Raw genomic sequence first — 16,247 nt, forward strand, 5'->3', positions numbered from 1 at the left:
GGTCTAGATTTGTATCAGTATGACAGAAAGACTTAGCCCAGCATACAGGATCATACATTTCCTCTCAAGCACAAATACATATATATACACATGTGTATGTTTAAAAGAATGGCTTGAAATGGCAGAACCTACAAAACCAGTAATGTAACCAACAGCAAATGAATGTAAATAACCCACTGATTTTAAAACTAGGCTCCTGTGGTCTGATTCTGATTTTACTCTTCTCCACACAAGGCAGGAATCAGACACCTGGAACCAGCTGCTATTTGGTTCAAATCGCTGCAGGTTGGATCGGTATCAGAAGAGATTCTCAGCTTGTGTAAACTGAAAAATGGAGCCAGGTAGGTTTACACCAGCTGAGACACTGACTTTTGGCTTGTGTTGTGCAACGCAGTCGCAATTTTTCAAGTATGACTGAAAGAAAGAAAGAATCAAGTAATCACGTGAAAAATGTCAGAAAACAATACTACTTGATGTGTATACAATGAACATAGCGAGGGGGAAAATGAGCACGAGAAGAGAAAAAAATGTTTTGACAAAGAATGACGTGACGGTTTTTGTAAACAGATGTTATGAAGATCAATAGTGTAGACAGGTATTTTTCCTCTGATGGGCTGATTACAGTCATCTAATTTCCCATGCAAGATTCCTCATAATACATGTGTAGAAACCTCCCAAACGAATCAGGTCAGAACAACTCATCTGACCCAACCCCACAAGCACATTTCTGGTTGAAATCAAAGAGAGTTTTAGCTGCATATGGGTGGCAAAACTGGGCTCTTGAATGGTCAAGTTGTGCTGCATAGTCCTTTCCGGCTTGTTCTTTTCTGGTGAGATCTCCCAAACAATATCAATAGGGAGTGCATCCCTATCAGGACAGTTTGACTACAGTTTTGGGGCCTTGCAGATGAAATCGCCAGAAAAGTGTGGATAGTATGCCCCCCCCCCTTTTTTGTTTTAGTAATTAAGGCAAGTTTGCTTACCTGTCCCCTACCATAAAGTGCTGTGCTTCTCCAACAGAAAGGAGATCAACAGCTAAATGAAATCATAATTTTTCTGACCAAAATTTAACAATTTGCTAAGATTTCCCCTCCCCCAGTAATGGAGAAACGATATGATTTGTCTATTATCCTTCTCATCAGAGGATTTTCTTTTTGCTTTGCTTTTATTTTCCAGTACCCAAATGACAATTAGAATAAAACTGATGCTAAGTGAACATTTCATAACAATGCTAATAAGCTCAAGATATGGCATAGCGCTATATTTATTCATATATACAGGCACACACATGCACACACCTTTTCTTAAATACAGCAGAACATTTGCTTTGAGTACACCTTTGTGTAAGCGAAAAGCTTGGGGTGTCTGGTGTGTGTTTGAGCGGGAGGCCTCAGGAGGAACTCGGTGTTAGTGTTCTCAGATTCAACAGAATTTCAATCAGAATCCAAAAAAGAAACATTGTTTTTGCTCCACCCAAAGATTCAGATTATTTTACTATATTAAAAGGATAGTTTAAATGTTTCAGCTAAAGTAGCTGAAGGATGACAGGAAGAATCTGGAAACAAACAAATCCAGTTAAACAGAAGAATGAAAAGAGCATTTCACACCACATCTCCAATAAATAAGCAAACATTTTCATGTTTCTATATGAGACATCCCACATAAAAGAAAAGGTACTCCTTCACAAACTACGCAAAATACACAAGTTTTCAGTTTGCACAGGGTTCAAGAAAACATATGCTCATGTTTCATTTTATGTGTCCATTGCATTAATTTTGCTCGGAGAGCCTGTGGAAAGTGGAAACAAAGTGCATCAACCCACCCCATATCTTGCTTAGCTGTGGGTGAAAGGACTCGAGTCCTACCCCTTGTTCAATGCAAAGATGGGCTGTGACTCTTGGTAAATTTTTGGGGCACTTTGGGTCAAGTTTTAATACTGTAAAAAACCTAACTGGCTTAGATCACAGCTTTCGCTGAGGATGAATCTTACAGTCCTAACCTATACAGAAAAAAACTGCTACTGAAGGAGGCATCATAACTTTGTAACACCTGCCGTTTTCTTCAACCAAATTTATAATACTCCTGTCCAGAAACCAGAATATCATTATGCAAGTGTGCATGGATGTCTTTGTATCATATACATACATTTAAATGCATCTTTATAGTACACATACACTTAAACATTTCTTTATAGTACACACACACACACACATTTTTTCCAAGGCACCCTCTCAGTACAAAATAGCAGCAAGTGTTCATTTTATTCCACTTCTTTGTAAACTAAAACCAACAACAAAAACCCTACAACCTCCCCGTAACCCACCTATTCAATGAGACCATTTTTGTTTTTCTAAACTCTGATGGTAGATGGTAGTCCTTATCATCTGACAGAAAATAGCAAAGGACCGTATGATGCCATTCTCTCTTCTCACTCAACCGAAAGTTCTAGTAATATCAATGGAAATTTGACCTTAGTCTTATCCCATAAGGCCCCGCAATATTTCAAAGAGCATTTTCCTTGTAAGACATTATGGTATCTATTGTTTTGCACAAATGAAATGGTTTGCTTTCCAAAGTTGTGTGCCTGTGCATTGATGTATCCAGGAGATATGATTGATTGCATTGTATCCAGTTAGGTGTCATACAGTGGCAACGCTCTCATTTTATAACTCACTAAATTTTCCATATATTTGAGTTTTATGTGTTTCATTAAAAGTAGGATGATCAGAGATTCTGCTGCTAGAACAGTGCCATTCAGTAGACTTCTGACCTTGTGTTATGCAGTATTATATCCCACAAACAATTTAAGGACATTAGGGTATTGTTATTAGCTAGATATTGAACTACTACACTCTTAAGTACAACAATTTTTCACTGATGAAGCTGGCACTGATTTTTTTGTAATCAGCAGAGAAGTGTTGTGTTCATAGCTGCCTTAAAGGGAAGCTTAGACTGCACCTATTTTTTTTTAAGTGCAGTTTTAATCCTGCAGAAAGCACGTTTCCACTATGGGAAAAAATCCTGCCCACCTTACAGTACACACAATTTATTGATCCTATGCCAAATCTATGCTAAACACAGGAAATTTTCCTATTCAATTCACTGGACATTGGATCAGGCTCTTACATAAGATGAATCCTGGGAGGGAGTGGTGCTCCAAGCTGGCCTAACTTTGTTCCTGCTAGAACCACAGAAAGTATGCACTGGCAGCTCCTAGTACAGAGTTAGGCCAGCACCACATATCTGCTGGCTTGACCTGGGGCAGAGACATTGGAAAACCCCGTTTTGAGAATGAAAAGCAAGCAGGATGTAGTCTGTGCTCTGTGCAAGCTACGTAATACATCATGTTTACTGTCCACTGATTATGCGTATGTTGGAGGCATGACTTTGGATTTACTTCACAAAGGCATTTAAACCTGTAGCTCACTGATAAATACGATCAGTTAAACCACCTAACAGATGAAGTGTAGCAGCTTAAAATTTTTGGGCCAGATATACTGTCCTTAGTCTCCCGGTGTAATGCACACACAGTCATGAATCCTGCTGTGAGCAGACAGAGGGCAATATACATCCCATTGCTCTGAAAGCAGCAAATTTCTTGGCACTGTTCATAACCATAGAAGACACGTGAATTGCATTTTGTACCTCATGGAAAACATGGAATTGGCCTTCTTTTATAAAACACTGCAAACATGTTTAGTTTTGTTCTTCACATGAAACACAAATGTAAAAAGTGATCATAATTGATTAAAACATTTCCCCTACGCCCACCTACTAAAGCCCTAAACACCTCAGCGTGTTATAGGAAGATCAGTGTTTTACAAGATACTTCTTTTAAAATGCAATCTTTTTTTTTAATTCTAAATAACACAACAACAAACATATTACAGTACTATCAAGTAGTGTCATCTTCACCTTCATCCAGGGCATAGTTGAGCTTTATGACTGTGCTGATAAAGTCACCAAGTTCTACAAAATCTGCAGTGATAATATTCACACCACTTTCTCCTGGTTTCTGAGTTTGGACCCACTGCATCATTGCAGGAAGAGCCCTAAGGAGAAAACAGGAACAATAATTACTCATAAAGCAGCGAGACAAATGCATTGAGGCAGGATTTACCAACAGTGACTCCCATTGATCTTACTTGGTTTCTAAGGGAACCATGTGAGAAAGGACACAGGTTACTGCTCAGGCTTTTTGAAACCCCTTCTTTTTATAATTTTCATTCTCTTTGGAAATAATATGTTGATTGTATTTCAACTTCTCAGTAGAAAAGAATAAAAGGAAGGTCATACAGGCTCATGGTAATTGTTGATCTAACCTAGGGGCAAGGGAATGGACCAGATAGATACCTTTTCTATATCATCTGGCCATATGACTCCATGGGAATTGTTTATGGAAAAAGAAGTAACAGAGAACTCAAGCCATTTGTAAAGCATGTTTGACACACTGAAGGAAATACTGAAAATAATATTTTGGGGGACACTGCAGCAACCATTATTTCTACAGTATAAGTACAGTGTATACCAAATACCCTTTCTTTCCCAGTATTAATATCTCAGTCATGAATTATATTTAATCATAAACCAGTGATTAGTAACTGAAACAAAAAGCACCACAGTCATCATATCGACTCTTTTCTAAGATGGCATATTTTTATGATGTCAGACCCCCTAGCACTGGGATACTGGGGTGTAAAAGATGTCTGCTTAACCGGGTTTGTGAGTATAAAGAAATTTTTCTGATACCATGAAAATATAAAATAATAATAATGAGAAATATCTATGGGAAAATAAAGAACTCCCTAGTCCTGCAGAGGAAATGAAGCAGCAAGATCCAATGTTCAGAAGACAAAAGTTAACAGAGTTCCAAAAAAATAAGGTACAGATTTTTCAAAGAAAGGGTAATTGACTATTGGAAAAAACTCTCAAAGATTGTGACAATTTCTGCAGCACTTGGAGTCTTTAAATCAAGCCTGGATGTCATTCTAAAAATACACCCTCGGTCAACCTCAAGCTGTTGAGTTAAATAAAAGAACCTACAGACTGGGCAGGGCTGTAGTCATTTTAGCTGAACATCATGTTCTCCCTTTGCTCTAAAATCTATAAATCTGTGATTCCCCCTCAGCCAGCATGGTGTACAGCCTCTTTCACAGAGGCAAGGTACATGTAAAATGTTGGTCTAACAGTAATATAAATCAAGCTGAACATGCTGAACCTAAATGTGGACCCCAAAGCTTTAGGAAAACAGATCTAAAGAAAACAGAACTATTAGCAGACACAGATTTTACTTGTCAGTGGCCACCAGAATCAGTCATTTTTTAATATAATTTAGTACTGAAAAAAACCCCACCAGTTATAATTAGGCCCCTCTATGATTTTACAGGAAAATGCACACTAAAGTTTTGCTTCAGCAAAACATTTGTCCATGTGCTTAAATCCACCGTAAGATCCTCATTTAAGGCCAGCAAAGCATTTTATTTCACTCGTTGATTAAATATAACTGAAGCATATGCATGTATGCACACCAACTCATAAAACTGAGCTTAAGCACTCTGCTGTATAAGAACCCAGCCAGCATCTTTAGATTTAAGGTTATGTAATCCTGAAAAGCTGCACTCTGTGGAACTGTAACAGGCACAGGTCAGGTGTTAAATATCTGGCAATGTCTGGACTGTTTGAAAAGATCTGAGAGCAACCAGAACCAGGACAGATCTCAGCAGAATGGCATGGACCACCAAGATGATAAAAGTCAGCTCAGAGCAGTTGAAAACTCCACTGCATCTCTACATGCAAGAGGTATTGCTGAACACTGGACAAAGACATGAGGCTGAACTTCTAAGATGTCAGTATGTTGCCTTTGTCTTTAATATCCTCCCGTTTAAGCTCAAAGACTTTTAGGTTTAAAGGTGAACTGATTGATTGTAGGCAGGCATAGATTTTTCTTCCTTCCTTCTGCATAAGTTGATACCCTTGATATTTTACTCCCCCTTGAGGCATAATTAACTTCTTTTGGTGTCCTTTATTTGTTCTGAATATGGTTCTGACGTAATTCTGTCTTCAGACCATAGAGTTTGCCGTCTATACGCTTGGCCATATAGACTGAAATACTGTTTTCTTTTTCCTAGCGCGTTCTTATTAAATCAGCCTTTAACAGATAGTCATGCTTCCTTTTGATTAGTGCTCTATCTTAAACTTAATTTGTCCTGCCATTTCATCTCCAGATAGGCTTAGTAGTTAAATGGGTTATTTACGTTTTACTGATATTACACACAGAACTCAGTTGCATAACCCTTTGCCCATACGCAAATTGTTAGATAAAGTCACAGAAATCTTTTGTTCACGAGAGTAGAGAGTGTTCAAAGATAAGTCAAAAAGTGAATCAGATTATCCAACAAAAAGCTTATTTGTATAGCAAAGCCAAACAACACAACCCTGTAAAAAAAATATACCTGAACAAAAGATTCCACTGACCTTAAGGATTTGGTCTAGGCTATGCAACTCTGCTTATGATAGAAATTCATAGAAAAAACCCATACAGATCATCTTCCTCCCATAGTGCCATCTTGAAAGTGGATTACATCAATGACTGTAAGAAACCGCACATTGCTCAGTTTCAGTACAAATCTCTCACATGCTCACAATAATTATTAGAATAAGCCTGCTTTAACATTCCTCAGGGTGTCTTTGTGATAGCAGAACAAACTTTGTTCACCCTTCCTTGTAATTTCCAGTCTCCACGTCTCAAACTAGTAATTGTTTTCATTAAGGGTTTTAGTCAGAGGAACACAAACCATGCTGTGTGGCAGCCACCTACGTGAGTGTGCTCACAGAAGCCCAGTACATACCATAGTCTTAGTGGATATTCTTGCAATCTTGATAAAAATTATTTTGCGCATGAGCATATGCAAGTGTCTCAGCCTGCAAACCCCAATAGCATCACTGCCTTTGTGTTAAGTGGGTCCTGGTGCTCCTACGGAGGCTTTTGATGTCTGTGCTTAAAGGTCTCACTGGAGCTCTGGCACCAATGGTTCAGATCCTGACCTGCAAGGGCTGAGAACAGCCCAGCCATGTGAGTACGGGCCACACTCAAGGTTAGTGATGTCTGCTGTTACGCCACTAACTACAGTGGTGTAGTCATACTATAACTACATCCACAACCGCATTGTGCTAGTGTAACAAGTTTTCCTAATAAAACAGTGCCATGCTGGTAATAATGACAGCAATGCCACCGCTGAAACTACATGCAGGACAGTCTCTAGCTCTCCTTACAGCACTGGGCAGCCTCAAGTCTTCCAGCCCTCTCATACCTCAGCTGCCTCTGGTGTAAATGATGCAGTGAAAGCTGGACGAGTTAATCAGAAGTTTTACGGGCCTCAGAGATGTGTTGTGAGGTTTCTGCACCATGAATAAATGTTCTGAAGGGCATACAAGAGGAAAAGTCATGCGTTAACATGCTACAAACTAAGAGCCATGTGGCTGGAAAAACTGACACATGCAAAATACTGTCAGCCCTTTAAAACTTACTGAAGTCTGCCGTGTCCCACAGCTGTGCAGTCCAGCCCTTGTGCACCTGCCTTAGCCTAGAGCCAGGGAGGAGAGAAGGTGTGCTCATCAGCCTGTGCAGGGAGAAAGAAAGGGGACTCCTCCTCTCACCCCACTACCTGGGGCACTGTTTTCACACCACTGCAGGTCGACCAACCTGGGTGGGGGCTGGCCAGATCCGACCCTGCCAGGCCAGTGCAGCACTGCCCCACAAATCAGGATCTGAAGTCAACTCCTTTCTCTGCCTCCCAGGCAGGAGGGGGGGGGCTAGTGGCACAAGCAGGGCAGGGAGGAGAAAGCCACAGGACTGGGGGGGCTTGAGCAGCGGCAGGGAAGGAGGGGAACTGCATGTTACCTGGGTTTGACTGTGGATTGGGATTAGTAATCTTAGTGAAAACTTTTCTGTCCTGAGGGAATATATAATTTATTCACACTTCCTGGGAACTAGGAGGTACCAGGCTGCTGTCCCTCACTCACAGGAGGGCGAGAGAGCAGGGGGAGGAAATCGATGTGACCAGACACAACATGGAAGGACCTCATGGGAAGGGCTGTGGTCCAGCCCCAGCCCACAACCGCTACACCTTGACACCAGGGGCCAGATCCACCCTGCCACCCATGCTGCCCAGCAGCCTCCTGCAGGGGCTCTTGGTCACACTGAGAAGTCTGCATGAGAAGGAGAGTGGAGATCTGGGCAGCAGGGATGTACCTACGCTGGACAATGCAGTGTCGTGCAGAAATATTTAATGTGGCTATATTTCTTCTGAGACCAAAGCTTTTATCTCTAGGTGGCACCTCACTAGGCCAGTCAGAGGTATCAATCATTTGGGCAGGGCTTGGGTATCAAGATGGCTTACATCACACAATGCAAACATGCCCTACATCACTGTTTCCAGCCTTTTTTTGTTGAGGAGCCATATGCTTTCTTATATAGCATTGCTACAATGATTTTCATTTACAACCCAATAAAATCTAGGCTCAGCTTTGACAGTTATTTTATTACCTCTATTTTCCCTGGTCTGTTTGCTTGCTCATACAAACAGAAATGTGTGCAGATTTCTTTTTAAGTTTTTCACTTCTTTCAGGAACCATTTTCTGATGCAGTAAAGAACTCAGCAGAGAAACACTGCCCTAAAATACAAGGCATGCATAGCCCTTTTCAAAGCTATTGAATATTCAAGACTTTTTTTTTTTTAATCTATCAAAAATCTCAGGTGGACTCCAATGGTATTGAATTTTGTTTAAAAATAATAATAACACATTCCAGTAGCTTCAGTTCAAGCAGCAAAACTGCAAGTCCCATTACGAGCATTCAGAAAGAAAATATGACCTAACTGCATTAAAATTTGCTTTAAAAAATTTCCTCTTAGGCTATTTTAGCTCAGAAAGAGGGGCAGTGTGGGGTTTTTTTTTTTATTACCTGAGTCATCAAAGCCTGTAAACGTGACGGAAGACTAACAGCAGCAATGCTCTAAGACAGGACCTCCAGTGGCAAAACAGCCCTTCCTCTCTGCAGAGCTTTCAAGGGAGAGGAGGAGGAAAAGCAACTTTGTAAACACAAAACAAAAGGGCTGTTCACTGTTTAATGAGAGTTTGATCACTAAAGGCAAAGAACGGATTTTCTTTTGGAGTGCAGGGACCCAGTACAACCTATCCAGAATGAGAAACTGGTCTCATTTACAGAGTGCGACGCTGCCTAGCATTAAGCGCTCATTACTAGTAACACCAGAGAGAACTGAATCAGGTCCACTTGTTCAGGGCAAAAGTGACATGTAGCATTTCTTCCCTTTCCAGCGAAGCACACACCTTGCCTCTGTCATGGTTTCAGCTGGGATAGAGTTAACTGTCTTCCTAGTAGCTGGTACAGTGCTATGTTTTGAGTTCAGTATGAGAAGAATGTTGATAACACTGATGTTTTCAGTTGTTGCTCAGTAGTGTTTACACTATAGTCAAGGATTTTTCAGCTTCTCATGCCCAGCCAGGGCATAAGAAGTTGGCACAGGACACAACCAGAGCACCTGACCCAAACTGGCCAACGGTGTATTCCATACCATGTGACGTCCCATCTAGTATAGGAACTGGGAAGTGGGGGCGGGGAATCGCCGCTCGGGGACTGGCTGGGTGTCGGTCGGCGGGTGGTGAGCAATTGCCCTGCGCATCATTTGTACATTTCAATCCTTTTATTACTACTGTTGTCATTTTATTAGTGTTATCATTATCATTATTAGTTTCTTCTTTTCTGTTCTATTAAACTGTTCTTATCTCAACCCAGGAGTTTTACTTCTTTTCCTGATTTTCTCCCCCATCCCACTGGATGGGGGGGCAGTGAGTGAGCGGCTGCGTGGTGCTTAGTTGCTGGCTGGGGTTAAACCACGACAGCCTCCCTGCAGCCTTTTGCAAATAGGCGTTACTGTTCAAGAAAAACAGCACTCCTCTGCAGGAGGATGTACTCACAGGAGCCTAAATCTGAATTCCTATACTCTTTAACTTTTCCCCCACTTCATCCAATTTTACCCACATTTGCAAGAACACTGATTAATTCTGCAGCCATAATTCAGCACACACTGACTTTGGCTTTTCAAGGATGCTGAGAATTCATCACTCCAGTGGGAACAGTGGATGTCTTGTGTGTCACTGAATCATAATAATCATGACAAGAAAGAACATTGAAAAGTCATTCAAGTTCATTCAGCCCATCCTGGGAAGGATCAACTACACAAAGATCAACTATACAAACCACTCCTGGCAAATGTTCAATTTAATCAGTTCTTACAAGCCTATAGTGATGGAGATGTCACAACCTTCCTCGGTGTTCAGAGCATCCCTATGTATATATCCTTATGCATCCTCATTAGTTTCAACTGGAGTACCCACAAATAGAATGCTACCAAAAATAATGGCATCAAGGTGTGCTACTCAAGAATGTTCACCATGTCCTCACCCTGTTCCTGCTTATCCTGGTTTCAGCTGGGATAGAGTTAATTGTCTTCCGAGTAGCTGGTACGGTGCTATGTTTTGAGTTCAGTATGGGAAGAATGTTGATAACACTGATATTTTCAGTTGTTGCTAAGTAATGTTTAGTCTCAAGTCAAGGATTTTTCACCTTCTCATGCCCAGCTAGCAAGAAGGCTGGAGGGGCACAAGAAGTTGGGAGGGGACACAGCCAGGGCAGATGACCCAAAGTGGCCAATGGGATATTCCATACCATGTGACATCATGTCTAGTATATAAGCTGGAGGGAGTGGGGGTGGGGGGATCGCCATTCAGGGTCTAACTGGGCATCTGTCAGCGGGTGGTGAGCAATTGCATTGTGCATCACTTGTATATTCCACTCCTTTTATTATTACGATTGTCATTTTATTAGTATTATCATTATTAGTTTCTTCTTTTCTGTCCTATTAAATCGTTTTTATCTCAACCCACGAGTTTTACTTTTTTTTCCCGATTTTCTCCCCCATCCCACTGGATAGGGGGGAAGTGAGTGAGCGGCTGCGTGGTGCTTAGTTGCTGGCTGGGGTTAAACCACGACAGTCCATTTTGGCACCCAACGTGGGGCACGAAGGGTTGAGATAACAACAGACCTGACCAGAGCTTGTTAAAACAAATTTGTTACAAGCATTCATTATATTGGTCTAATAGTCGCTGGTCATTATGTTGATTTATGTGTTCTTAGAGTTGTTGCTCTGGTTTTTAGAGTTCTGTTATGTATCACCTCACTTGCTGTATGTAGTCCCTCTTCTGCTGCTTATCATCCATGGGAGGTGGATTAAGGTTTTCACTTTGATGTATTGTATAACACTGGCTTATGGTATGATAAAGTTATCGGTTGTGGGGTTAATCCGGTATTTGCACTCAGCATTGTCGTCACCTCTATACTTCAGGAGCCATCTCTGGGAAACTATTAATAAATACACCATTTACCTTTCCTCCTCAGAGAGCCAACCTATGGGTGGGGTACCTTACTTCCCTTTTCCCTTCTCCTTCAGTCCAGTTACAATGGCTTTTGAGAATTTTGAAAAATTTGAATACCCTTGGGATGTTGAGACCAGCACGGTCCTAGCCCTACTGCTAGGAATTAGCATGCTCCTGAATGTGGTTCAGGTCTTGTTTAAGGTTAAACAACTATTTAAGAAGATCACCCAGAGATCTGCCCTGAGGCTGGATAATTATGAGTGGCAGGGTGTGTGGGGTAGTATGGGCAAGTACCTAGAACAGTGGGCACCTCCAATGTTTTGGAAATTCACCCCTGAACAAGTGCAGAATCCAGAAGAACTAGTAAAATATTTGGAAAAGGTATGCTGTTGCCCTGGCAACTCCAGAGAGATACAAATCGCTGCAACGTGCTGGGGCCTGGCCCATGCCTATCGAGCCCTGTTCGACACCACTCAGTACCCTCAAGGGGAAGAGAAAGTCTCTGGATCTAACAACGAGATGACAGGCACTGTGGCTACTCAAAACTCGGCAACGGGCACAGCGGTCCCTGCAGCCCTGGCTATGAGCACTGCAGCTACCCAAACAGCGGCAAGCAGTACTGCAACTGAACCAGTGGACCAATCCGCACCAGTATCAGTTGCCCCCATACAGAAGAAATAAAAAAATCAGTTCGCTTAGCGAAGGATGAAGATGAGCCAGGGTCTTCACGGGAACAGGAGGAAGAGGCAGAACCAGAGGTAATCACCCGATCCCCATCCTTGAGTGAACTGCAGGATATGCGAAAACATTTTGGCCTCCGTATAAGTGAGCATATTATCACCTGGCTGCTCTGATGCTGGGACAATGGGGCTAATAGCTTGGAATTAGAAGGTAGGGAAGCCAAGCAGCTGGGATCACTTGCCAGGGAAGGGGGCATTGACAAGGCACTTGGAAAAGGGACAGAAGCCCTCAGCCTCTGGAGGCGACTCCTGTCAGGCGTGAAGGAAAGGTACCCCTTCAAGGAAGATGTTATATGTCAATCAAGCAAGTGGACCACCATAGAAAAAGGTATCCAATATCTGAGGGAATTAGCCATGCTAGAGACGATTCATTATGACCCGGACAACCCACAATCACCCAAAGATCCAGACAAAGTCCCATGCACATGTCCCATGTGGCGGAAGTTTGTACGGAGCGCACCATCGTCCTATGCCAACTCACTGGCAAAAATGACCTGGAAAGACAAAGAGGCACTGACAGTGGATGAAATGGCTCGCCAACTCTGTCAATACAAAGACAATCTCTCCTCCTCCCTACAAGCCTGCATATCGGCTGTAGAGAAGCTGTCCCAGGATGTCCAGCAATTCAAAGAGGATACGTCCTACTCCCCACTTGTAAGGACCAATGTCTCAGCTATTAGGAGTGAGCGTTCCTCTGCCTGAGAGACAGAATATAGAAGGTATATACCACGAGGTGCCCTGTGGTTTTACCTATGTGATCATGGAGTGGACATGAGGAAATGGGATGGAAAACCTACCTCGGTCCTAAATGCACGGGTACGTGAGTTGCAAGGAAAAACCACCACAAAAGGGGATTCTACCAGGAAAAATGCTGCTCTAGTTTCCAAACAGAGTAGAAGGGCTGATCTTAATTCTGATCCTCTTGAAGGGACTTCTAAGTCAATTTTACGACAAGTGAGTAATGAATACTCTGACCAGAATTAGAGGGGCCCTGCCTCCAGCCAGGTGGAGGAAAGGGATAACCGGGTCTATTGGACTGTGTGGATTCGATGGCCTGGCACGTCAGACCCACAGGAGTATAAGGCTCTAGTAGACACCGGTGCACAGTGCACTCTAATGCCATCAAGTTATAAAGGGGCAGAACCCATTTGTATTTCTGGAGTGACAGGGGGATCCCAAGAGCTAACTGTATTGGAAGCTGAAGTAAGCCTAACTGGAAATGAATGGCAGAAACACCCCATTGTGACTGGTCCAGAGGCTCCGTGTATCCTTGGCATAGATTATCTCAGGAGAGGGTATTTTAAGGACCCAAAGGGGTATCGATGGGCTTTTAGTATAGCTGCCTTGGAGACGGAGGGCACTGAACAGCTTTATACCCTGCCTGGTCTCTCTCAAGACCCTTCAACTGTGGGGTTGCTGAGGGTTGAAGAACAACAGGTGCCAATTGCTACTACAACGGTGCACCGGCAGCAATATCGTACCAACCGAGACTCCCTGATTCCCATCCACAAGTTGATTCGCCAACTAGAGAGCCAAGGAGTGATCAGCAAGACTCACTCACCCTTTAATAGTCCCATATGGCCCGTGTGAAAGTCTAATGGGGAGTGGAGACTAACAGTAGATTATCATGGGCTGAATGAAGTTATGCCACCGCTGAGTGCTGCCGTTCCAGATATGTTAGAGCTTCAATATGAACTAGAGTCGAAGGCAGCCAAGTGGTATGCCACAATTGACATTGTTAATGCATTTTTCTCAATCCTTCTGGCAGCGGAGTGCAGGCCACAGTTTGCTTTCACTTGGATGGGCGTCCAGTACACCTGGAATCGACTGCCCCAGGGGTGGAAACACAGCCCCACCATTTGCCATGGACTGATCCAGACTGCACTGCAAAAGGGTGAAGCTCTGGAACACCTGCAATACATTGATGACATCATCATATGGGGCAACATGGCAGAAGAAGTCTTTGAGAAAAGGAAGAAAATAATCCAAATCCTACTGCAAGCCGGTTTTGCCATAAAAGAAAGTAAGGTCAAGGGACCTGCATGGGAGATCCAGTTCTTAGGAGTAAAATGGCAAGATAGACGTCATCTGATCCCAATGGACGTGATCAACAAAATAGCAGCTATGTCCCCACCGACTACTAAAAAGGAAACACAGGCTTTCTTAGGTGTTCTGGGCTTTTGGAGAATGCATATTCCAAATTACACTCTGATTGTAAGCCCTCTCTACCAAGTTGTCTGGAAGAAGAATGATTTCAAATGGGGCCCTGAACAATGACAAGCCTTTGAACAAATTAAGCGGGAGATTGTTCATGCAGTAGCCCTTGGGCCAGTCTGGGAAGGACAAGATGTTAAAAATGTGCTCTATACCGCAGCCGGAGAGAATGGCCCTACCTGGAGCCTCTGGCAGAAAGCACCTGGGGAGACCTGAGGCCGACCCCTGGGGTTTTGGAGTCAGGGATACAGAGGATCCGAGGCTCGCTATACTCCAACTGAAAAAGAGATATTGGCAGCATATGAAGGAGTTCGAACTGCCTCAGAAGTGGTTGGTACTGAAACACAGCTCCTCTTAGCACCCCGACTGCCAGTGCTGGGCTGGATGTTCAAAGGGAGGGTCTCCTCTACACATCACGCGACTGATGCCACGTGGAGTAAGTGGATTGCACTGATCACACAACGGGCTCGCATAGGAAACCCCAGTCGCCCAGGGATTTTGGAAGTGATCACGGACTGGCCAGAAGGCAAAGATTTTGGAATGTCACCAGAGGAGGAGGTGGCACGTGCTGAAGGGGCCCCACTGTATAATAAACTTTCAGAAAATGAGAGGCAATATGCCCTGTTCACTGATGGGTCCTGTCGCATTGTGGGAAAACATCGGAGGTGGAAGGCTGCTGTATGGATCCTATAGGACAAGTCGCAGAAACTGCTGAAGGAGAAGGTGAATGGAGTCAGTTTGCAGAGGTGAAAGCCATCCAGCTAGCGTTAGACATTGCTGAAAGAGAGAAGTGGCCAGTACTCTATCTCTATACTGACTCATGGATGGTGGCAAATGCCCTGCGGGGGTGTCACATCCCAATTTCTCAGGACGATGACTCAGGTTTGCTGATTCCCAGGTCAGGATTAAGGTGAAATGACACCAGGGATCCTTTAACTCGCAAAACTCAATTTTTATTTGCTCTCAAGAATTGGCATGCTCACCACCAGAATTGTTATGCTCACAACAAAATTTGGCATGAAACTATGTCAGTAAACTGTGTAACATGTGCTAACCATACATCACTGAATGTATACTACAAGCCTTGCTTATTTGGGAATCAGTTCAGGGAAGACAATAAGGAGATCCCTCCCGTTGAGTCACGAGATTCAGAGTGGATCCCCTTGCTTTCTAGACTCCTTCTCAGCGAGGAGCATAGGGGCGGTTGAATCCACTCCTAGTCCCAGACTTGGTCAACGGTTTATGTCTAGTAAGGAGATGAGGTGTGTTATAAACGCTCGTGACAAATTGGAGGAGCCAATTTGTATTCACAAAAAATCAAATTTATTAGCAAGCGATAAGAGAGCAAAACAGCGCTGGGCAGCCGGGGAGGCAATGCTCCGCCACAGGCCCGCAACTTTATGTTACCGTTACATTCCTTATATACATTTCATGTACCCCCTTTCTTGTAAGTCTCCGCCTTGTCCTGCTTCTTCTTTCCTCACTTGTGCAGGTCTGTTACTATGTAGATTCGGTAAATTTTCTCAAGGATGAGTATCCTTTGATGTAGAATGTCTTTTGATGTGGAGAAATACAGTCTTTGTTAATTGCAGCTGTTGTCCTTCCTCTCCTTATCTAGTAAGTTATAGCCATTGCTTTCCTCCCCCTTATCTAGTAAGTTATAGCCATTGCTTTCCTCCCCCCTTATCTAGTAAGTTATAGCCATTGCGTTCCTCCCGTGACCTTCACGCATCACTTAAGCAAGTTTTTGTTATTTACACAAGGCATATGTTAACTCTCAATATGTCTCTTCCCCCTTCTCGATTTCATGAACAAAGTTAACCCGTTCATTACAATCCC

At 43.0% G+C, this 16,247-nt stretch overlaps 1 protein-coding gene across 1 annotated transcript in view; it reads right to left on the reverse strand.

Moving 5' to 3' along the window:
• Positions 1–1,531: 1,531 nt before the first annotated feature.
• LOC104317333 (PI-PLC X domain-containing protein 3) overlaps positions 1,532–16,247 on the reverse strand; it is a 179,059-nt gene continuing 164,343 nt past the window's right edge. Inside the window, exon 4 of the mRNA XM_069775213.1 lies at positions 1,532–4,052. Coding sequence (XP_069631314.1) covers positions 3,896–4,052 — 157 coding nt within the window. The 3' untranslated portion in view covers positions 1,532–3,895. The remainder of the gene's footprint in view (positions 4,053–16,247) is intronic.

The sequence above is a fragment of the Haliaeetus albicilla genome, chromosome W (assembly GCF_947461875.1).
Source record: "Haliaeetus albicilla chromosome W, bHalAlb1.1, whole genome shotgun sequence".
Lineage (NCBI taxonomy): Eukaryota > Metazoa > Chordata > Aves > Accipitriformes > Accipitridae > Haliaeetus > Haliaeetus albicilla.